Raw genomic sequence first — 26,103 nt, forward strand, 5'->3', positions numbered from 1 at the left:
ATTTCTGGAGCATCTGCCTTCCGTCAGATTGTTCATTTTATATAATATACTTTAACTTCCTTTCACAGAAAATATTTATATGCAATGTGTAACTGTGTCTGATGACTTGAGTTATTTAGACAGCTAAGATGTAGCTATGTTTTTTGTGGCTTGAGGTACACCAGAGGTTAAAAAAAAAAAAAAATGAGGTAAGAAATCCTACAGTAACCACATGCTTTAAAATTCATTATTAGAACCAGGTTGTATGTGACATTGGAAACACGGTTTGTGTTAGAAGCAGGCACTTTAGGGGTCAAGAGAATGTGAGCAATCTCTCTAGTTTCCTACAATAGTCATGGATAAAATCCAAAGAGTTACGAACAGGAAGGGTACAGGTTTTATCTTTTGAAAACAATTTGTAAACTTATTAATATTATATAATATTCAGACAAAGTTTTGCAATTTCTATCAAATATATATGACTTAACAGTCAACACAATTTACTTGGCCATAAACATAACTGGTTGTAATTTATATTCAAATGATAATTTTTTAAAAAATCTTCAGAATTTTTTTTCTAAATTTTATTACATAAGGATTATGGCACAGTATCAAGATAGCAATAAAAATAATGTTTATACATGGACACTATAAAAATTAAGTATGCATTCTTAGAGTAAATAGTAGATGACAGAAAGAGGGGTAGGTTAATAATAAATATGACCAAAATACTAAACCAGCACACATAATTTATTTAGAAACAAGGAGAGCATGTCTCAGGCAGATCTTGCTGTTGAAAAGCTCTGGAAGAACTCAGAGCAGTTGCAGAGACTGGCAGTGGGACCTCTCCCAGTGAGCTACAAGGGAGCTGAGAGCTGCAAATCATGTTTAAGAGGTTGCCAATATCCTCTTAGAAGCAAAGCACCAAAGAACCTCAGATTCTAAGGGTTAGAGGCCAACCCTTAATCTCTCTTATTGTTCTCCTCACTCCAAAAGCTGATCCTAAATCAACTTTTAAGATGGAGATAATATCATTCAACAGAGAGATCACTATCCTAAAAACTGAATAGCTTCATTAGCTAAAGTCAACATACACATTAGTGGGTCATATGATAGTAAAATCCTAGAGGACAAAACCATTAACACACCATGAACCTTCAAGAAGTCAGAACTGTGATATACAGCATAAGGGCTGTGCTGTGGTTTATGTTGACTTAGCAAACCCGTATTTCATAAACAATGAAGTTCAATTGTGTAAACAAGATTATAATGTGAATATATTAAAACACTTAGGAGAATAACTTCTCAAGCATTTTAGAGACACCTATTTACATATGGAGAAGAAAATAAATGTTTGTTGAATAAATTAACTAAAGAATGAATATGGATAATTAATGTACTAATTACAAATCAGTTATGTTCATTATAACAAATAACCTAAAAACCTCTAAGAAATGACAGTATGAATTAAGAATGGATGAATGAAGTATGTTAAATTCACCTTGTTTCCTGAACTGCTATTATAGAAAGGTATTTTTAAGCTATTGTTTTGTTTTTGAAATTCAGATTTTTCAAAATATCACTCTGGGCTTTTGAAGGTTCCAGACTAGTTCTCCTTTGACAGCACTTTGCATAGTTGCCTATTAAATAAACATTTTCTGACAGATTATTCTACTGCCCTTTCTCATAAAAAGCATGCAAATACATCATGAAACTTAGTACAAATTTAAGCAAATAACTTCACATACCTCATAACGATTGCGGTATAGCCTTCCCGCTAAGTAGCAGTAGAGAAATGCATAAGAACATGCAAATGTTCCCTTCCTTACATGATGCAGGAATGTGCTAATGATCAAGTCAGCTATATTCCTTTCCAAATAAAAAACTAAAATTAAACTAAAAATTTTAAATGTCAGAGGCCTTTGCCTATCACATTTGATCTGGAAAGACACAAAAGGCTTATGGCCTTGGGCAATGGAGTAGACCATAGGAATCCTCTTGCCCAGCAAATACATACCCTAGAGATACAGAATATATGATTTCATCTTCTACACTGTCCCCAGGTAAATGTACCCATGACAGCAGTCTTTTGGGCATACATTTTTATTTTATTTATTTACTTATTTATTTATTTAGTAGTTGTAGATGGGCAGCATGCCTTCATTTTACTTCCTTATTTTTGTATATGGTACTAAGGACTGAACCCAGTGCCTATATGTGCTAGGCAAGCACTCTTCCACTGAGCCACAGCCTTAGCCTCTTGAACATACATTTATCTGCTCCTGAATTATGCCAGAAAAGATGAGTTCCCACAGTCTTGAAGTTCATGTGTATCATTCTCTTATGAACACGCTGTTTGTTCTGCCACTTTAGAAATTAGAGAAACTGGGGCTGGGGATGTGGCTCAAGCGGTAGCGCGCTCGCCTGGCATGCGTGCGGCCCAGGTTCGATCCTCAGCACCACATACAAACAAAGATGTTGTGTCTGCCGAAAACTAAAAAATAAACATTAAAAAATTCTCTCTCTCTCTCTCCCCCTCCCTCTCCTCTCTCTCTTTAAAAAAAAAAAAAAAAGAAAGAAAGAAATTAGAGAAACTATGGTTCAAAAACATGGTTACCTCCTAGCTTAAAGATTTCCTCACTGAACAGGACTCCAAAACACTGCTACACTCTCAGTAACTGCTCTTTCTGTTCTTTTTGGATCATCATAATTCTTGTTCATGACCTCTGACTTTGATCCAAATAAGTAGCACAACAAGAATCAGAGTGCCACCTAGTCATCTGAATAACATCATTCCAAACTGTGACACTTCCTATCAAACCATCAGGTACAAAAACACACCATTCAAAGTTTCATGAGCAAGCTAAATCATAGAAAGGAGTGAGGAGAGTAGTCACCCCCTTTACCATAATCAGTGCATTAAGAGTTCATCTCACATAATTTGAATACATTAGTAATAAGTCAAAGAGTTAATCAAGGGAACATACCCCTTGCTTAGGTAGCCAGCCAGGTAAGTTTTCCCTGGAAAAAAAATATGATCCAGCATGCCAAGAATGGTATCCAGGTGAGGTGGCCAGTTAAAACAATTGGACATTGTGTTGGATAACAATGCTTTCTATCTATATCCAACTACAATCTGCAAAGTTAATTTCTGCATCCCTTTACACTCTGCATGTTAGCGTGTATATCCTGTACATCTCCAACCCCCACCAAAATGTTAGTAAAATGAAAAAGCACTTATCTACAGGAAACTTATGTGGGTTATCATAACAACACAGAGTACATTTAATTAATCACATTTCCTTTGATATAAATGCCCAACTATGGTCACAAGAGAACTGAATTAGATGAATACCAATAACATGGCAATAAGAACAACCTAAAAATTAATTTTGCACAACAGAAAGTTTTGATTTGAATGCAAATAATTTAGAAAAACAGACATAATACATTCACTTAATGATTTCATCAAAAGGTTTAAGATTTTCAAATGCAAATTCTCTTAAGATGTAGTCACTCTTCATACTGTATTTAAGGTTCAAAATTTAAAATATTTTTACATCATACTGTACACTTGAGTAAAAAGAAAACCATTTACTTACTTCTGGATACCCTCACAAGTTCTGATACATTGAAGACTCCAGATTTTACAAAACTATCCTCAAGGTATCCTGAAAATAAACATCAAGAGGCAAAAGATCAACATAAGCAGAAAGTAAAATAAATGATTAAATACTAGAATTTGTTCATTGTTTGACCAAAGGTTAGAATAAAAAACAAGAAAGCTTATAACTAGGACAAATTAAAACAAAGCTCTTGGGAGTACAAACTGGTTCTGTTTGAACAAAAGTAAAAAGTTTAGATGCTAAATAATCTCATAGAAAAAATTTTCCTTAACTTTCCAAATGTGCAAATGTGGTTTTATTTGCCACATTTCATGCATTGAGAATGTTTAGGGCACTCATTGAATGCATTTGACTCTGTAGCACCTGGTAGGCTAAAGTCTACCCATTAACAAAAAAGAAAAAAAAAAGGAAGAAAGAAAAAGGAAAACCACAACCACAATTAGCACTTTGTTGGAAATACTTCAAAGATCTCTTGAAACCACTGTTCTTTCACAAATCCTTCACTGATTAAACAAAAGTGAGTTGCTATTACCAGCACTCCCACCCTTGTTCCACAGTCACTAATAAAAGTAGAACTTGTACACACAACAAATACTACTTTGCACCAACCCATTTCCATGCATCTCTAATACACCTTGCATGATTTCAGTGCTTTCCTTACTCTTACTATTACTTTTTGGACTCCCTTTAATTCAAAATGAGATATTTTAAGCAACAAAGGACAGTGAATCCAGGTCTCCAGGAATGACACATGATCCTTAGGTGACATCTTGGGCGCAGGGTCCATGATTCAGGAGCCTAAGAAAATTCATGCCTGTCTGCTAGTTGCTCTGGCTATGTCCAGAGCTAAAGATGACACCCACAAACAATACTGTCCCCTCAGTTCTCATGCATGTAAAGGGAGTGTAATAAGAGTGAGGAGGAAGAGAAGATCTTAGGAGGAGGGAGATGGCTTGCAGCAGAGTGTGTGAAAATCCTCAGAATTGAACTCCAGGAAAAATTCTCTCCAGAGTCCAAGAATACTGGCAATTTGATTGGATTTCCCATAAAGCTTTAAAACTGACCAAGGCGTTAGTTTCAGTTCAGGGAGGTGAGAATGGGTGGTTAGCAACCTGAGTGTTCATGTTGGAGAGCTGGGATTTGAATTCCAGCCACAATTTACTAGCTATGGGATCTTGGTCATGTTATTATACTTCTTTGTGCCTCAAATGCCTCATCTAGAAATTGGAGATAATAAAATCACCTACCTCATAAAATCGCTATGAATACAAAGTGAGATAAAAATATAAAACCCATGCATGGTAAACACTTGTTATTTGTGACCAATAAATTAAGCCACAGAGCCAGAAATTAGCCACATAGTGAATTATGCACACTGAATTCCACAAGTCCCATATTACTTGTGAATCTTTATTTAGAAAGTTTATCCTAACAAAGGTCATTGCCAATGCTCTCTAATCTTAATAGCATGGCAGAAATCATTTCATTGGCATATACACTTCACTGCTGTGGACTGAGGAATCATGTATGTCCGAACAGTTTTATACATATCCAGTTGCCCTGTTTAGAAACAGAATGAAAGAAAGAGTAAAAAGCAATTACAAGGTCTCAGTTGGTGATAAAACTTAAGCCTCATTATTAAGTCATTCCTCTGGGGGGAAAAATACATTTTTAGGAGAATAATAATAAAACATCCCCACTCGATGCACTTTTATTTTAAGAAACTTCTTGAGCAATTCATTTTCACCCAGTTGAATTCATTTCAGTAATTATTGAGAAACTTCTACTTAACCAGCACTGTATCAAGGGCTAAAAGCCGTGAATACAAAAAAAAAAAGGATAATTGACTCTCTCTGCCTGGTTAGGGACCAAATCGTTTCAATCTTCTAGACCACTATGTTACCGTTGTATGAAAAGATTTCTATTGTTTTTGTTGGTTTTAAAGAATAGTTTATTTTATAGATGACTAACAATAAACATATTAGATATAAACACATTATTTAAACTTATACATAACCAGACAAGATTCCTTGCACTCTGAAAATGCCTGCCCTCATATTTCCCCTGAAGTTCCCCCTGATCAAAGGCTCTTCCTACACACCTTAATTCCACCTTGCAGTGTCCAGCTTGACCACCACCCACTCCATAGGCTGCTACACCACCCACTTTTTCCTTCTTCCCCACCAGGGGCCCAGCCAGAAAGAATCTCTTTCTTCTTTACTCACATCACACCCACCTAGTTTGTGCTTATTTCACACTTTCCATTTTCAGATTTTCTAAAATAACTGTTTTTGAGTCTATAATTCCTTGCTGGTTGATCAGCTCCTTTATTGAGGGGAGTGACTAGATTTTGTTCATCTCTATATCTCCCTCAGCAACTCATTTATTGGTTGTATATAGAGTAACTACTAAATACATGCAAAAAACTTTTTAAGTTCAAGTTTTAAAGACTGGTCACAAATTAACAATTTAGTAGTTTTATAACAATGTGGATACAGATGGCTTAAGATTGATAGATCAATATACTAACATGTGTCATCCCCTGGAACTCATTTGCTGAGGAGTTGTTTAGGCTGTTGGGCAGAATGGAAGAGAGTAATGATTGGGGTCAGATTATATCCCTGCTTTCATTGTATACTAATGTGTAACTTTGAGCATTTAGTACAAAATAAAAATCAAAGGACTAATAAAGTATTTAAAGAGTAGGTGCTCAAAAATACTTATAAACTAAATTGATGAACCAGAGAAAGTTTATATGAATTACATCACATGTAATACATAACATTTCTATGTGTAGATCTAATGTGAAGTTCATTTCCCTAGAAAACTAATGAGTAGTCAGAGATTCATCAACTTCTAAGCCATGTTCATTAAGATGGTGTGAAGTATGGGTCTGTTGGGAACCAAATCATGAGGGAAGGATGAGCCTCCTCATGGTTGGTTTTACCCAAGATAGGCACTCAGACCAAATGAAATGACTCTCTCATAGAAAAGGCAAGACAGTTCAGAATGTAGCAGGGTATTTCTCCATTCTCCACCTCCAATTTTCCCAGGTCTGAGAAACCAAAATCCACAAGGAAAACAAGAGTCATTTTACTAAAACTATGAGAGCATTGGAAATACGTCAGAACCCACAGGATAAAATGCAACCCAACAGATTCCACTGGGCTCTGATCCTACATGGAGCATAGGGACACTTCAGTGAAAGCAAGGTTCTCAGAGACCCATGGTTAGTACCTAGTGACAGTGGGCCACAGGGGTGGTTGGTGAGTGGCTGAGAAGGGGACAGTCTGAGAGGGAATGGAAATCGGTCAAGAGGGTAGCCTGGGAGAAGCTCCTGGTGCAGACAGCTGCTACCTTCATGCATCTTTGCACACAGCACTGTCTTTGCAGTGGAGAAGCATTACCCAAGACAGGCAGAGTAAAGAAGTACTGGATGACAGTATTTGGAGAACAAATAGTATTTGCTCAAGCCTATAGGAAATAACATTTGAGGACTCCAGCAAAAATAACTGGGGAGGATCCTGCAGTGGGTTGGAGCCTGGTAATGGTATAGAGGCTGAGACCCAGCAGAACAGATAACTATTAATATAAAACCTCTGTAACCTCCAGGATACTGGGGCCTTTCAGAAACATGGTTTTCACATGTTACACTGACCACTGTAAATATCAATAGCTGATACAAAGGCCAAAGATCTTAAAGTAATTTAGAGACATTCATGTAGAAAATTCTCTTTATCTACCAAAAAAAAAAAAAAATGAGCATCTTTGAGACAGAGCAGCTGTTTCAGGGTTATGGAGTAATATTACACTGCAGCTTCAGCCAGGAAGAAAAGAATAACTCTGAATTTGTGTGATGCTGTATTTACCCGACAAGTATGCTTTTTAAAAAAATAAAATAAAACTGAGTAGGAAATAAAGAGCTCTGCAAACTGAAAAGTCTCAAAGGCAATATCAAATTATATTATTTTACTTCTTTTTTATTTTTCTCTCACAAAAGCAACAGTAAATCACTGCTCAGAAGTTAATATAGTGTTTAACCTCCTTTACAAACAATAACAGAGAGACACAATGGCATATCTAACTGTTAATATCTCAAATTATAATCAGCACCATTTGAATGTTAAACAACATTTACATAGAAAATCCAAAGGAAGACTGATAACACTCATTTTTATGGTCTACTGTGTTCTATTCTTGAAATTAAAAAAAAAAAGCCACACGGAAAGCAGTTATTAAATTCATGAAAGCTGTCTTCAAATATGTGAAGGACTGTTAATGTAGATGGTGGATTAGACTTACTTTGCATAGTTCTAAGAGCTGATTTTTGGCTCAATAAAAAGATTTGTCATCCAATGAAAAAAAGTTCTAAGAAGGAATGTGAAACTGCAAAGGTAATAAGAATCCACATATGCCCTGTTTCACAAGTAAGAATGTGCTTAATTTTCACAATTATCCTGTGAAATATGCTGGAATATTGTTGTCATTTTACATATGAAGAACTGTCCAACTTCATGAGTAAGAAGTTTCTCAATAGTTCTAAATACTACCATTGGGCATAAGAGTTCATATTTTGGATAGAAAACCTGATAAAATCACCTCTAAAGCCCATGGAACCTTCAGATTCCACTGTCTTCCATGGCTATTTTCTGTGTTCATTTTCTTGCATAGCTCATTTGGAGAAAGAGCAGGTAGACAAGAGACACTGCAAAGGCATTTTCCAGCCCTTGATTCCAGTTAATTGATCACTTCCTTCAACAGAGTGCAAAAGATGGCTTAACTCTTTATTTATGGGGTACAGGGGAGAGGACGAGATGATTTCAGACTAGTGCTTTGCTAATCTTACAATTTCAGACATGATAACTGACCCACTGGTGAATTTCTGGTAGGTATGAGACATAGCTCTATCTTTAGTTCCTCAATTGACCTGAACTGCCTATAACTAAGTATGAGAACTGAGTATCAAATAAAAATATAAGCACTGACATGATAAATGATTCTTTGCACAGAGATTGAATCTCGGCCTATAGGAAAGATTAACATTCTAATATTAATTTAGAATTGTTTATCTTTCAATATGAAACATAAATGGTGAGATTTAAGTGACCTGAAAGTCAAGAATTTCCTAACATTTCACTCTCTGATAGTGTTATTATGATATGTTTTTTTATATTGTTTCACTATTTTCTTCCAGTTTTTAAAACCTTTTCCTGCATATAATATATACATGTATTTTTACAAAATCAAGATAATTTTATTTATGTAAATTAATATCTTAATTTTTCTGTTAACATTCTATCTCTCCCTTTAGGTTAAACAGGTTTTCAAAAGCATGATGTTTATGAGTATCCATCACCTTGACTGTATCACACTTTAAGTGACCATTTATTTAACCATTCTTTTATTGTTTGGCATTTTAGGTTATTTCCCATTTTTGAAAAATACTATAAACAGCACTGCTATTAACATCCTTACACACAAATCTTTGTCAGCAATTCTCATGATTTCCTTGGGCTTGAGTTCCCAGAAGTAGGCTTACTGGGTCAAAGGACATAAACTCTTGTAAAGCTCTTGGTGAAAACTGTCAAACTACTTTCCATAGAGGTTTTTGCCAAGTTATACTCCCTCAGGCAGGTCATGAATGTGTCCATCTTACCACCCCAGCTACATAGGAGTAGGGACATGTCTCTAATTGTGACAAGCTGATAGGGGAAAGATGTCATTATGTTAATGTTATAATTTTCATTTCTTTAAGATAAAATTAGATTTTTTTCAGATATATGCATTATTCTTTCAAAAGAACCTTCAAAAGTAGAACTTTTGAAAAAAAAACACCACATTAAAAAATATGTAAAACAGTAACTGTTAATAAGAATAATTTATTCTTAATAATAAGATTACCTCTAGAAATTTACATTTAATGATAATTACATTATTGATATTACTTTATTGATTTTTTTCCTCATTATTTGGAAAATTGTTCACTTGGTTTTCTCAATTTTTAAAATTTCTCTGATTATAATGCTTTTGGGAATTAGAAGATATTATACATATTATTTATACCAGATATTGGTATTATATATTACTGGAATCTTAATTATCTTTGTTCATCCATGGAAGATAGTTCTTTTAATTTACTGATGAACTGGTTTGTTGACAGTTTCTTCCAAATTTTCTTTATGTACTTGGAAACTGTTTGCAAGGATTTCTGTATGTTATTTGTCAAGTTTCCATACCAGCATTATACACAGGCACTATAAAATGGTTTAGATGACAACCAAACACTTTTTATCCTCTGAAAAAGAAAGATATATGGTTCATGAAAATTTCCTGAAACTTTAGGAAAAATTCACTGCTAAAATCAACTTCCCCAAATCTGCTTCAGAAAAGATTAAAGACAACTTTGAGTTGTTTGGTTTTTTTGTTTTGTTGGTTTTTTTTTTTTTTTTTTGGGGGGGGGGTTGGTTTTGGTACTAGGTATTGAACTCAGGGGCACTAGACCACTGAGCCACATCCCCAGCCCTATTTTGTATTTTATTTAGAGACAGGGTCTCACTGAGTTGCTTAGCCCCTCACTTTTGCTGAGGCTGGCTTTGAACTTGAGGTCCTCCTGCCTCAGCCTCCCAAACCACTGGGATTACAGGCATGAGCCACTGTGCCTGGCCAATTTTGAGTCTTTAGTGGATATTACTCTACTCTTGTTTCCTACTCTTGAATAATTTAATATACTTAAAATCATATGAGAGACATATTCTATTTTTAGTTTCTCAACTGACCTGGACTGCCTACCATCACTGCTAGAAATAGTGACTACAAAACAGAAATATTAATCCTTACAAAGAAAATTATTCTTTGTAGAGAACCTCAATCTCAGTCTATAGTCAAAGTCGACATTCTCATATTAATTTAGAATTATGTTTTTTCCTTCAATATGAAGTGCAAATCCCTTATGGTGACTGAAATGACCTGGGAGAGACTCAGAAATTAAATATATAATTAATATATACGTCAAGAAAACTGTCAACTCTTCAGATTTTTTTAATTCATTAGAACAGATATGATATAGTTTACTAAATGTGTCATGCATATTATATGGCATAATAAAGTTATTAAATAGAGTATAATACAATTATTATATGTTTTTGTCTTATTTAGGGACGTAGAAGGTAGTTCTCCATCCAAATGCATAGTATTTAAAAGGTGGCTCTGGAGTAATACTTCCAAGACTCAGTTGTACCATTTACTAAGAAAAACAAAGGCAGATACATCTCACAGTTCTCTTCTCTAAAATGCAGATGATAATCATAGTACACATGAGTTGGCATTAAAACCTCCATGTTCTGCTGTTACGTATAATTAACTAGAATAAATAAATAGATAGATAGATAGATAAATAAATAAATCCCTGCATGTTATTTTTAGATAATAGTAAAATGGCAGACATTTGTTTTTAAGAGCAAGGAAAAAGATATATTACTTCCAAATTAACACAAAGGAAAACACAATGAACGAGAATGTAATTCAGGTAACAAAAATAAGGAAGTAGAATATGAAAACATGTAATAAATAAAAAGCAAAACCAGAGAAAAATCAAATTCAGCAAGCATTTAATAAATGTAAGCAGATTGACTTTTCCCATAATGAGAGTATTAGATTAAGTGAAGAAAATAAAATCCAACTATTTTTAAGGAATACACTTAAGGCAAAATGATAACAAAAATGAGAAAAAAAATGGAAGTAAATGAGTATTCAAAGAGAAATCAGGCAAATTCAAGCAAAAAGGAAACTGTTGTTAATTAGCATTGGTTAAGAAATAATTTAAAATAAACTACAATGAATCATTATTAATAGAGTACAATTAACAAAAAAATAAATCATAAACCCTAAATGAACAAAATAATATTGAGAAGAAGTATATAATCCAAAAATTATAAAATATAAGAAACTAGATAAAAATATAATCATCAGTGGGAATTAGTAATCAGAATTTTTCATCTCTCTTAGAATTGAACATAACTATTAGAAAAAGGCTAACTTTATCTCATGAAAATATAAATTAAATCTTATTAATATGCTCCTGGAATTAAAAAAAAAAAAAAAAAGATCAAATCCTTGTCCAAAGAGACAACTTCAACAAATTCTTAAAAATAGAGACTTTTCAAGACCATATTGTTTCATCTTTATCAAATAAAATTAAAAGTAAGGAAGTGATAAAATGTAAATAAAGTAAATGTTCTGAATCACCTGGAAATTAAGAAAATAAAGAGAACCCCAAAACCAAAGAGAACCCAAAAAATAGAAATTACAATCTAGACAGCAATGAAAAAGACAAAAGAAAATAATTATTTATCAAGAAAGAACAGCAAAATAATCCAAGAAAATTTAAAATAGTTAAAGATTAAAGCTGAAATTAACAGATTAGAAAGAGAAATATTTAAAGTAATACATAAAACAACAACAAAAAATTTCTCTGAAAAGACCAGCAAAACAGAAAAACAAAATCATTTGCAAGGCTGATTGAGAAAAAAAAGAGGCGTGCACCACTACACCCAGCCTTATGTACAAAAAATACAAGCCCAAGAAGAGAAAGGAGACAGAACCATAGAAACCAAATACATTAACAAGGTAGAGGATAACACATACAACTTATTGACTACAACTTTGAAAACTGAAATGGCAATCACTTAGTCAAATGAAAGTAACCAAAATTGGAAAGAAGTGGAAAACTTGAAATAGACCAATTACCTTGGTGCAGTGGTTCCCAAAATTTGTTCAACACTGGAATCACCTGGGATTTTGAAACCAATTTATGCTTAGCTTCCAACCCTGGCTATTCCGATTTAATTGCTCAGGAGTGAGATCTGGACATGAGGACTTTTTAAAAGTTCCCCCAAGTGATTCAAATGTGCAACAAAGTTTGGGAACCACTGTCCTAGCAATAATCAAACTGTAGAATCAAAAAGCATTGGCATAAACCAGAAGCTTATTACAAATGCAGAAGGATAGGTACCACCCAGCCCCAGGAATCAGAATCTGAAATTTAATAAGACCTGCAGAGGATTCTCAGGTACTTGTGTGTGTGTTGGGGGAAGGGGTACTGGGGATTGAATCCAGGAACACACTGAGCCATATCCTCGGCCCTTTTTATTTTTTATTTTGATAGAGTCTCACTAAATTGCCAAGGCAGGCCTTGAACTTGCTATCGTCCTGCCTCAGCCTCTTAAGTTGCTAAGATTACAGGCATGCACGACTACACCCAGCCTTATGTACTTTAAAATGTGACAAACCTGAAAAGAAAGGTGATTAAAGAACAGCACCAGATGGATTCACAGCTGGATTTTATCTATCTTTAAATTCCAATGCAATTTAAACCATCTCAGGCCCTTAAAAAATTATGACAAGCTTCATGAATAAGAAAACTTGTACAAGCGTTTCTGGAGACAGCAAAATTTGAATCCCTAAACTTGTAACCTACTTCATCAAAACAAAACAAGCAACCACCCAGCCAACAAGAGATTAAACACACATATAAACGCAACTTCAAGAACACTAAACAAAATATCATCAAATTGAATACAGTGTTGCTATCAAAATAATAACATATTATTATCATTATGGTTTATTCCAAAGAAAGAGTACAGTTTACTATCAAAAAAACATATCCTAGTGATAGAGAAAAAAGTCCCATCACCCACAAAAAGATTCTGAAAATGTACTTGACGGTTTACCTAATAATCTAATAACTAATTAACTAATAACTAATCTAAGCAAAAACAGATGAAATCAAAAGTAAAGACTGCAGCAAAATCCAACATCAAATTATTTTTAAAAGAGGACATAAGTGTGGCATTCCTAGGCTCCCAACCTCTTTCCACCAACTCCTCCTATTGTAAGTTTTTAAGAATGTAATCCGGAAAGAAGTCAGTCACAAAAAGACAAATATCATATGATTTCACTTATACAAGATACCTAGAGCAGTCACACAGATAACAACAAAGTAGAATGGTGGCGGCCAGGAGCAGGGGAGAAGGGGCTGTTGCCTAACCTATGGCACAATGCTGTGCATATCTTTGACGCTACTGAATTGTGCACTTCCCAAAAGTTAAGATGCTGGACTTCATGTGTATTTTAAAACAATAGTTAATAAGTGTAATCTGACACTGGCATTTACGTCTATAATCTTATTTATAACAATTATTGAGGCATTACTCTCAGCTTGTTACTTTTCTCATGGTTAATCTATATGTGTACCTGTGGGTATATATTTATAGTTATACTTTCCTGTTCCTATTTTATTTTAAATTTTGGGTTATTACCTTGTCAGCTAGAATAGATTCTCAAAACTATTACCAAAAAAAAAAAAAAAGAGACTCTGCTTTTTGAGACAATTAATAATAAAGAAAATATCTCTATTGCTTTTGACTGGAGGTAAAACTCCAGTACAAAAATAGAATTTTTTCTTTTTTTAAATCATAATTCGAAGTATTCTCAGACAGTTCTTTAGTTTCTTTCTTTTATTTATTTATTTATTTGATACTGGAGATTGAACCCAGGGGCACTTAACCATTGAGTCATACGCCTAGACTTTTTTTAATTTTTACTTTATTTTGAGACAGGCTCTTGATAACTTGCTGAGGCTGGCTTTGATCTTACAATCCTCCTGCCTCAGCCTCTTGAGCTAGTGTGATTAAAGGCCCCACTATATAACTTACTTTTTGTCTAGGATGATTAGAAAATTATTCTTCTTCATCTATGAAATATAAATACTTCAACAGAATATATTTAGCTACACATCTCTCTTTGTTATTGTGGCCTGGATATAGTTAGGTCTTGTCATCTGCATATTTAGATTATTTTTAGCTCATAAGAATTTTCTTCATATGCCTTTGATTCTGTTTCTCTCCTAAATACTCTGATTTCTCTACAAAAACCTGGTAACAACACTAAATTTTCTAAGCTACCATAACCTTTTTCTCATTCATTTAACTTCTTTATTTCCTATGCTCTGGGGGCAAATATCTTAAGTTTGTTCTCTATAGCAGTGATTATTTCCACAATATCAGTTCTATTTCTTTCTTCACCAATGGAGACTTTAATCATACAAAACAATTTTAGTTTTCCTAGTATTTTTCCTTGTCTCACATGGTACCATGTTCATTGAAGACATTATCTTTTGGGTTCATTTTTAAGTCCTTTTTTCTGAATAAACAAATTATTTTCTCTGAAATTTTCTTCTAGTTCTTCACTGTTAAAGATATATTTTTCTGGATTTTGACAATGTACCCTTTTATTCTTTGGTATTTTCTCACCAAAGCATATTGATGTTTTGTTTTTTGGTTTTTTGGGTTTTTTTGTTTGTTTGGTTTTGGTACTGAAGATTGAACCCAGGGGTTGCTTTATTTCTGAGCAACATCCCCAGACAGATCTCACTAAGTTGCCTAGGCTGGCCTCTGCCTCTCAAGTCACTGGAATTATAGTGATATGCCATCATGCCTGGTATTGTTTTCATTTTACCTTATCCAGATTTATGATTTGGGGTCAGAAAAGTATATGGTATTCCCTTAGCTACATAAGTCAAGTATATAACACAGAGTGAGAATATGACTACACAACTGGCAGAACTGATCTGAACTCTTGTCTGACCACTTAGTAACTTTGCACAAGTTACTTGACTTTAGTAACAATAAAAATGATGAAGACAAAAATTGTAATAGTAATGTCTATCATTTATTGAGTGTTTATTACATAACAGACTCTGCACTAAGTGCTTCAAATTCTAATTCAGCTCAAAATCCAGATTCGCCCCTTTCTTATTAATGACTTTGAATAAATGATTAAATTCTAACTTCCTAATAATACTGATTTCATAGATTTGAGATGAAGATTTAATAAGAAAGTACATTAAAGTGTTTATGATTCAATAAATGATTATTGATCATGGCAGTAATGTAATCCTATGATGAGTCACGGTTGATAACACAGCTCCTAACAAATTCTAATAGTTGACTGTCCTTTACTAATGAGATCCCACTATAAAGAGGTGGGCTCTTCTCTTCACCCCACCACTTAGATAAGTAAGATTCTACCATGATTATGCATGAAAACACTAACCTTCAAGCTAGTGTTTCAAATGGACCTTGTCTACCAGGGTAAGGTGTCAGAGTATAAATTAAGGAGGCTGTGTCTGGAGGATTTACATTAGGGCACAGAACCAGTTGCTAGCCTTCCTGCACTCCTCCTCACCCTGTCCCCATCTTCCATCTCCTAATCTTGTTGTTCTCTGGCCTTAAAGCCTTCTAAAATTGAAACCGAAATCTTGTACCTAGAAGATGACTGTAGGGTAGAATCAAAGTTATCTGTTTACACTTTCACAGGGAACTAACCCCATTATCTTTCATGAGACAGAAGATGAGGAAAACACCAATTTTTAAATTCTATCTAAATATACTGGCTATATGGTTTCAAGATAAACCTCCAAGACTATAGCAAAAGGTTATCCTCAGTCCAGGTCTACTGTGATCAGAAACATTTTTAAACCTTTTTTAATATTTTACATATCTTCATGGAAATTTAAGTTGAAAAAGTTGTTAGAAACTAAATTGTGGTTAGGCCCAAAATGTAAACTTTATATCTGATAGCTAAGAATAATTATTCTGCTATATACCTACCTAACTTTAAGTCTTACTACTCTTTTGTTTTGGTTTGGTTTGGGTTTGATATGCAGTACTGGGGATGGAACCCATAGTCTCACTACTCTTAATCAAAATTATTAGCTCGCCTTTTTTTTAAGAATTTGAAAAAATTTCTAACATTTATAAGAAAATATAAAAGACTTTAGAAAACAGCTTTCAAAACTTATGAGGTTATAGTTATCAAGAAGACACTTCAGTATTAACAAAAGAGATATATAAAGATGTGGACTAGAAATAGGCAGATGTATGTGACTACTGATATTTGCTAAAAGTAGTTCAGCAATTCTATGAAGAAAAAAAAAAGCCTTTGCAACAAATGGTACAAGATCGGCTGGATATCTGCACGAAAAAAATAAAGTGAACATCAATCCTTACTTCACACACCATGTGGTACATCCATATGATGAAATATTACTCAACCATAGAAAGGAATAAACTGTTGATACAAAGCATCCACATGAATCAATTTCAAAGTAATTAAGCTGAACTAAAGAAGCCAGGCAGAAATGAATATATGATGTGATCCCACTTATATAAAACTAATTTATAGTGATAGAAAGTAGATCAGTAGTCATCTGAAGATAGGGGTAGACAAAGGGATGGAATCCAAAGCAGTCAGAGAAAACTTAGGGATTGGTGGAAAAGTCATCTTGATGGTAGTGATAGTTTCATCGGTATACACATGTCAAAACTTGTATATGCAATTTATTGCATACAATTATATATCAGTAAAGTCAATTTTTTTTCATCTCCTTCAGCAAATGATGTATAATGGTCGCCAAATTCTCAGAAAGTGGTAATATTTCCACATCATGAAAAGAATCACAACTGAATCAGCAACATTAAGTGTAATCGGGAAAATTCTGAAATTAACTACTATTTGTATCTTTTGCACCTTCAAGAAAGTTATGTAACTAGGTTGCTCATTCATGACCATGTAAACTCTAGCAATGCTACAGTGCACTACTTATGGATTAGTAAACAAAAGCACAAAACTAGCAAACAAGACTTCTCTGTAATTCATCAGATTGGGAGAAAAGAAACCAGATCTGCTTGAACCTGGATTCTAAATGAGAAAATATATTAGAACACTACAATTCTCTGTCAGATCCCCCATACAAACATCATCATCAGATCATACTGCACAAGATCAGGAGTTTATAAAAGTCTCCTAAGTTTTCCTATGTGGGATGTAGTTTGCGTACAGAACAGAAGATCGCTGTAACTATCTCCACAGAAGTATCTGCGTTCTCTGGCCTGGCCCAGGTTCTGAGTATGAAACTGTTTCCTGTACTACACAAATAGGTTATTTATTTGGTCTATTACTGGTCTAAGCCTCCACTTCATAAATCTTGAACACTGCTGAGTATTGTCTCCAACCAGGCATTAGATGCCATAGATGTTAGGTTTATAAAAAGAATAAAACCCTCACCCTAAGGTGTTAAGAATTCACTAAGGGGAAAAGACATATAAATAGTGATGAAGTACTGCACTAAGTGCTAATGTCATAAAACTGAAGTGTAGAGAGAGCCTGAAGACATGTCACCATGGCAAGGGGGCTCAAGTATTTTAGATGGAAATTACATGAGCAGAGAAGGCACACGGCGAAGGTTAAGGCCAAATACATGGTCCATGGGTATGCTCAATGACATCACAATGATAACAAGTTAGTATTAGCCTAGAGTGGGGACCTTGGACACATATTAGGAGAAAATGAAATAATCAGAATTGCACTTAATAGAGATCACTACAGATCTGTAATGGTATATCAAAGAGAGAATTCAATAATCTGACTGAAGGCAAAAATAGCAGCTATAGAGATTAGGATATTATTAAAATGACCTAAGTGAGCTAATTAAAGGGACATAGTGTAAATGTTTGCTTGAAAAATAATTGTACAGCAAGTTTCAGCACCAATTATCTTCTTTTAAAAATATTTTGCCTTCCTCTTTTTAATTATGAACAACCACATCAGTGACCTGACAGCTCTGTATTCATTCATTCTTCTGCTCCACTGTCTACATGTTTTCTCTCAAAAGCTCAAAGGTACTCCTTTCTTCCCCTATCAACATATGGAAGGTAACACAATTCACCTGGGTTATACCTGGATTCCACTAGGACATATTAAGCATAAAATAGCAGAATGTTTTATTATATCGCAACAAAAATGATCATTTTCTTTTCCTTCCTTATTTAGAAGATACTGTTCTGCTTAGAAAGTTCAATTCAGAAAACAACAGTATAAAATGTCAATTTTTAAACTAAATATTCACTGAATTTAAAACACATACACACACACACACACACACACACACACACACCCCACAAAATAAATAATGGAGCCTGCACCTTACAACTCAGCATACCACTATTCACTATTTATTTCATGTCATTAACAAGTGCATGTGATGATTTTAATGATGAAAATATCAAGTCTGAAAGTTGAATGGCTTTCCTGTCCTCCTCCTGAATACTGCAGGGACATGGACATGCTCAAGACATAGAGTGTGGAGTAGGGAGGGGACTCTCTAGTGGGACCAAGAACTTGAAGATGGTTCAGCAACACAAACAATCATTAAAACAGGAGTTTGACCCTAGTTTTATTGTATAAAATAAAAATGGAAAAGTTCAAGGTCCCTGAAGAGCAGCACTTAAGTCTATAATACTTGCAATGACTTCAAAAACCAAAACCTGCCAAATTCTTCTGTTCTTCTACAGTCAATGACATTAAGCAAAACCTAATACGAATTTTTTTTAAGTTGGTAAGAGTAAAATTACCACACAAAAGTGCCTGCTTAAATTATTTGACATGGTGATGTCCTTAAAGTTACATAAAAAGAAAAGGGAAGAGGGCTGGGGATGTGGCTCAAGCAGTAGCGCACTCGCCTGGCATGCGTGCGGCCCGGGTTCGATCCTCAGCACCACGTACAAACAAAGATGTTGTATCCGCCGAAAACTAAAAAATAAATATTAAAATTCTCTCTCTCTTAAAAAAGAAAAAGGAAGTGTTTTATGGATTTGCTTAGTATCTTTAAATCCCATTCTTCAATGCTGAGGTTAAAAAAAAAAAAAAACAAACTTAAAGCTCAGGTAGCTAGTTACATATCTACATAATATTTTCAACTGCTTGCAATGTATTATTATAATGTTGATCTCTCTTTCTAATAATTCAAGTGGGGGGCGGTGGTATACAACTGCCTTGTACAGGAGAGTGAGTTCAGCAGGCTAAACCTCTGCTGAGCCCAGTGACATTCACTGTTCTGGAGCAAGTCCACCATATCTATGATACAAGATTCTAGCTCTCCAACTGTGAGAAGGAAACTGATTTGCATTCTTAATTTGTAGCTGTATGTTGTACTGAAAAAGCAGGTCTTGAAAATATGGGGGGAGAATTCAAATTGATAGGAAACATTAAATGCAGACCCTCCTTATAAAAGGAATATGAACTACTTGGGTAAAAGAGCAATCACTAAAATACTGCCCAGAGGAGTAGATACAGACAAAACCTCGCTAAGGAGTATTCATGACTTTTCACATGGGGATTCTGACCCTTCCCATGGGGAATCTAGTCATCCACAAAGAAAGAAAAATGTGTTACAGCAATATCTTTTAAAATTTAACAAATTATAACATATTTACATACAAGCCATCTTGGAAGTTTTCTGAAAATAGGTGTGATATAAATTAATTGCTTACATCAATATATTAAAATTTCATTTGGGTGATGCATGCACATGCTTGTAATCTCAGCAAATTGGGAGGCTGAAGCAGGAGGATCACAAACTCTAGACCACCCTCAGCAACTAAGGGAAACCCTACCTGAAAATAAAAAGTAAAATAGGATGGTAGTGCATACCATGGTATAGGGCACTTCAATTCCCAGTACTGAAAAAAAATTTTTATTTTAAATTTGAACTCCATGTTACATTGTAACATCACTTCAGATACCACAAAACTTTAAAATGCAGTTATAAATTTAAGAAAAACAAAACCTTGAATAACTAACTCTGGCTCATGAACTAGTTAGTCCTTCCATCATAGCACTGTGAAAGGACAGTTTGTTTTACTGTATTCAAATTGTACTATAACCAAGTACTATATCAAGTCATTCCCTAATCTGTACAAATGCATAGAACTTGACACTTGAGAAAATATAGTAGAGAGGGAAGATGGGGGCTGCTGAGCTTCAGCAACTGCAATAATGAAATGGAGGAGCACTTCTTCACCAGTGATCTAACCCACATCCTCGGAAACCCTCAATTTAGCATTCCCCAAGCTCATCCCCACTGAGGCACAGGTCACTTAAGATTCGCCTCCATCATCTCCTTTGTTGCTGTCTGCTGCCCCTTTTCCCGGTAGCTGTAGACACTGTGTCCACCCCCAGGGACTCGAGTATGCCACCCACACTGGTCTCTCTGGAGACGCAGACTTGGTCCTCTGGAGCATCCCAACACAAAGGTTTCTCTTCAGAGCAGTGGGGGCTTTAAACATGTTCCAGGCAAGTACAAACAAGTCAAAATTTCTCATTTTATCAAGAGGCAATGTTCTACAAAGAATTATATTATTTGTCCAGGTTGGGGAAGTAGAGAAAGGGGAAGAGTACTAATCATGTATTAGAATTACTGACATGACTTTTTACCCATGCAAAAGTTTATTTTAACCTACATTTTCTGATAACTAATTAGGATCTTGCACAAGTCACTTAACCCCTTTGCCTTGTTTTTATAAGTGAGGAAGTTGAACTGGCAATCTATAAGCACTTACATCTGATATTTCCTTAAACAATGTTTCTGAGAATACTTCATATAAAATATGATATTGATTATAGTAGTAATTTAGTCATCTAAAATTATCTGCGGGAGGTGACATGTATAAACAAAGATTTACAATATAAGCAGTAAACATAATTAAAGCAGCGACATCTAGTCCTACACAGGGCTACCCAACAGATACACAGAACACTTTGGTTTTTGAGAGGTGGGATGGATTCAAGAGAACTTTCAAAGTGTTCAAAGTGAAGAAACAGGAAGAAAGAGGCTCCTGAGAACACAACCATGAGCCAGTCTAATGGAGGGTATTTGGGTAGATTCTGGTGGCTCCAAGGAAAGAAAGCCAAGTCTGAGAGAAAAATAAATAAATTTAACTTTGGAAATGTTAAATGTGAGTTACCCGTAAGACAACTAGGAAAACACGCCTGAAAAGTAGTTGGGAACACAGGTTCAACGCATTAGGAGACAGATCTGTTCCAAAGGTATTCATTTTGGGGGAAAAAAAAAAAAAAATATATATATATATATATATATATATATATATATATATATATATATACTTTTAAAAATCACAGGAGGTACTGAAGAAACATAGAGGATTAAAGAAGAATCTGGTTAAGAAAAAGAAAGAAGTCATCAGAAGCAACTAAAAAACCCTAAAGATTTCGGGATTAACAGGGGAGGTACCATTTTCAAAAGCAAGAGGTAAGTTTTAAACAGAATATGGTCAACTAAATCAATAAATACTCAAGAATACAGAAGCCAGAACACAATGGAAGGAGTCACTGGACTCCATGTATAATGTGAATTTAAAGAGAATCATTCAATGGGGACTTAGAAGCCCAGCAGCAGGAGAAATCAAGATGAAATTTCAGTGTTTCATGCCATTTCATGAAAGGAAGAGAGATGAGACACTGGTTGAAGGAGTTTGTTTGAATAAGGTTATCAACAGAAAAAGAGGTAAGTGGAGGCACTAAGAAGAGTAAAGTACAGACCAAAGTTTCAATGGGGACAGAAAAGTTGGTGGTTTTAGAAAGTAGGCAAGCCATGGAGAGGCAAGTGGAAACAATATCTATAAAATGTTAATGCAAGGGTCTACAGATAGTTACACCCGGGGAAAGCATCCTGTAAAGATGCATTTGTACTCTTTCTCATGTCAATATCAAAAGCTATGTAACAAAAAGTCATTCTACTATTCCTTGATGCCCAAGACATGCAACAAAATTTACTATCTAAAAACTACAATTCTACTCCATCGTGAGCTTGAAAACACCTGTGAGTTTATTGTTGGCTTTTGCCTCCTTTTCAAAATCTCTAACTATCCTAGACTAACCTCCTCAAATCTAACCTATCACCTTATCTTGCCCTGTAACTTTACTATGCCATCTTAAGTCTTTAGAAAGTGCAGTATAAAAAATCAACACATTTGGTTCCACATGAAATGATACCTTCTACAGGAAGTCTTTTTGATCAACCCATCTGGAAAAAAAAAAGTGAGATAAAAAACTTCACTTTTATCAAACACCTGCAATTTTCCAGGTATACGCTCCTCTTTGCTCCTCACAGCTCGAGTGGATATGATGGACTGCACTGAATTTTGGAGAAGTTGGCTAACTTGCTCATTCTCTTCATGGCCACTGTAAAAGATGGGGCCATGGTTCAGGGGAAAATGGAGTTCCAAAGTTCATACTCTTTCTATTCTACCACACTCCCTCCAAAGGTGGGAAACAGGTTTCATGACTCTGAACTCCCATGACATTTGAGTAGCAGCACTAAGTAATATTTATCTCCTTCATATAAATATAGTAGTGCATGTGTTTACAGACAAAAAAGCTTGGGAAGAGTGAGGTTCACATGTAATTCACTTTGAAAAAGATCTTTCACAACATCTAATCTAATGTCGTGAATGTAACAGATGCTCAGCAAATATCTACTAAATGAAAAATTTACCTATGGACAGATCTTTTTGAGTTGTTTATGGTTCGTGGTATGAGATGGCGTATATTCCCAGCTTCCCAAGGCAAATGTCTATTTCTGCTCCTAATTTTGAGTTGACTCAATCCATATGCTCATTGCCTGGAATGCAATATTTCATTCTAATTCTGAACTCAGTAACCAGTGGGCAATTAATATTAATTTGTTTCCTGGTAGAATAGGTGATTTAAGAAATAGAGGGAAATCTTTCAGGACCTTACAGGTTATATCTAAGTTTGGGGGGGGGCTTTTTTTCAAATTAAATATTATAAGTAATTAGGGTAGATCTACAGTAGAGGCTAGACATGGTGCCATCTGCTATACAGACTAATCTTTGAAGAATGGGTTATATATAAGCACTCAGAACTTACCCTGCAAAAAATAAGTAGCTGAGGGCTATTATGTACCCTTCTGGCTTTTTAAGACTAATTTGTGAATAAAACCCTCCCTCATCATCTCCTCCTATCTTTGGAATCCTATCCTAAATTTGAACATTTAAGGATTTCATTGAATGTGATGTCTCCAAACAAGTAAAAAGATAAAGAAGAAAAATGTTTCTGCAACAAAATCTGTTAAGAAAAAGTCCTTTGATTTTTGATTGGCACAGACTTCATTCTTAAATTACTTAAAAGCTTTACTAACAAAGTCAAGTCTTAACTGCTGTTTACCAATCCTTTCAATGTCTTTCTATTTACACTTTTATGAATAGAAAGCCTGTTTATAGTTTGTTGTGTATTGTCTAGTGCCAAGGTTTAAAATTACTTCTCAGTATCATTAAATAGTACATTTTCTCCCATTAAAAAAACAACTTGATTCTGATAGATATAATAAATGAGGACATGAGAAGGAATAGATATGAAGTTAATTGGATATGATTCTTGAAAATTAGTGTAAACCTCCTTTTTTTCTTAAAACTTGAAACACAATATTCTAAGATAAAACATGCTATATGAGGGATTATACAAATTTATCTGCCTTTTTATGCAAATAGCTAAGAAAATGTTGTATTATTTCAGTAACAATTAAAGTTCTAAGATTTGAAAACATAAAGTGAAAAGTTAGGCAAATATAGGTCCTAGTGATACCAATAGATGACAGCTACTACCGGGATGCTAAGCTACTGTTCGTTCTCTCTCTCTCTCTTTCTCTCTAACTTGGGATTGACCCAGGGGCACTTTACCACTGAGCCACATCCCTAGTCCTATTTACTTATTTATTTTTGAATTTTGAATTTTGTTTTTTTTTCTTTTTTCTTTTTTTTATTATTGGTTGTTCAAAACATTACAAAGCTCTTGACATATCATATTTCATACATTTGATTCATAATCCACGTAAATCAAATGTATTTTTGAATTCTGAATGAGAGTCTTGTTAAGTTGCTTAAGCTGATCTTGAATTTAGGACCCTCCTGCCTCAGTCTCAGACTCCCCTCTCACTGGGATTACAGGCATTCACCACCATGCCTGCCTGAGCTGTTTCCTTAATAATTATTTAGTTGATTTTTATGAGTTTCATGATGCCCTTCTGTAGGCTTCAATTTCAGTATCTATAAAATAAAGATGGGAAGAGATTGAGTTCAAAATTTTTATGATTTAAAAAATTTGTTAAGTTCAAGACAAAAATATTGTTATAGTTAATAGGATCCTTCTTGTTTAATTTGTTCAGTTATTTACTTAGTCCTGTCCTTGTTCCATAGAGTATATTTTAGACACACTCAATATGTGGACCTAATGGCACTCAGAAATTTTACCAAGCTACATGCAAATGCCAACACATAGAAAGCACATGTACCCAAAACCTGCAAAAAGGAAAATATATTAAATCCATGTCATCCCAGGTAAGAAAATTCTTGTTAATGAAACTTGAAGTACTTCAAAAATTTACATCATAAAATTTTCAAAAACTGCTTTAGGATTCAACATTTCTTTACTATATTACCAATCAAGAGAGAGTTCCCCACAAAACTATGGCCTTTCTAGTTTCATCTTGGAACTGACTTAGGCAAAAAATACAACCTCTATATTTCCTTGTTTTCCTTGGATACCAACCATTTCAGCATTAAGCAAATTATCCAGTTTGGGAAATCTAGAAGATCACAGCCCAAGGAATGTTGAAACACAAAATAAAAAAGCAAGTCAGAGCTAATTTTAAAAGATTACAACCCAATCAATCACACATTTCCTAAATGTAGTGGTGGAGTTTGAAATACTGAAAATAAAATTACATCTGAGTCCATGTTCCAAAGTTAAGAGTTTACCCTTGTTTAGTCCATGATAGTTGGGAGAGGACTCTTGTAGTTTTATTGTTTAGGAAGGGTTAGCTTAATATTCAAAAATAAGTAAATGAATTCAGACATATAATTTCTGGCTCTGTTATAAGCACAAGGGAGATGTGCATCATTAAAAAGATGAAGTGGCCTAGTGCTTTTGACCAAAATAACTATTCCATGTCCTTGGGTGCCATCAGACTTCTAGAGTACTTTGGCTCTAAAAAGATAATGGTGCCCATGCCTGCCATCTAACAAAGAATAAAAACAAAGCATTAAGTCATAGATGGTTTAATGAAATACCCTAAAGAGTATTTGATTGTTTTATAAATAGCAAATACCAAAAATACTACTTAAATCATTTTAAAATAACAAATATCAATATTCCACCTCCCCAAAATGTATTAATTTTATTTGCTTGCACGAAAATACTAATTCCAATTGAGAAAACACAAGTTAAAACTAAAGGTCTATTGGGCTGGGGTTGTAGCCCAGTGGTAGAGCACTTGCTTGTCTTGCATGCATGAGGCCCTGGGTTCTATCCTCAGCACCAAATAAAAATAAATAAATAAAAATAAAGACATTATGTCCAACTACAACTAAAAAAAATATTTAAAAGACTCAAGTTCTATCGACAGAGGTTCATACTACAATACGAAGAACTTCAGAGTCACCCTTCAGAAGTTCTCAGTCAGCAAGGAATGAGTCTGCAAGTCAGACAGCCAGGTCTGCTGCTGAAGAAAAGCCAAAGGGGAGCAGGGCTATGTGTGGGTATACAGCTGCAAGCATTTGCACTC

The 26,103-nt window shown here is 34.5% G+C and overlaps 1 protein-coding gene across 8 annotated transcripts in view; it reads right to left on the reverse strand.

The window, feature by feature from the left end:
• The window catches only part of Nfib (nuclear factor I B), a 230,693-nt gene that overhangs the window by 66,269 nt on the left and 138,321 nt on the right, over window positions 1-26,103 (reverse strand). For all 8 annotated transcript variants that reach the window (XM_034636919.2, XM_027950588.3, XM_027950587.2 and 5 more), the window contains exon 4: window positions 3,582-3,650. In XM_034636919.2, coding sequence (XP_034492810.1) covers window positions 3,582-3,650 — 69 coding nt within the window. The remainder of the gene's footprint in view (window positions 1-3,581; window positions 3,651-26,103) is intronic.

Source organism: Marmota flaviventris, chromosome 13 (assembly GCF_047511675.1).
Source record: "Marmota flaviventris isolate mMarFla1 chromosome 13, mMarFla1.hap1, whole genome shotgun sequence".
NCBI classification, from domain to species: domain Eukaryota; kingdom Metazoa; phylum Chordata; class Mammalia; order Rodentia; family Sciuridae; genus Marmota; species Marmota flaviventris.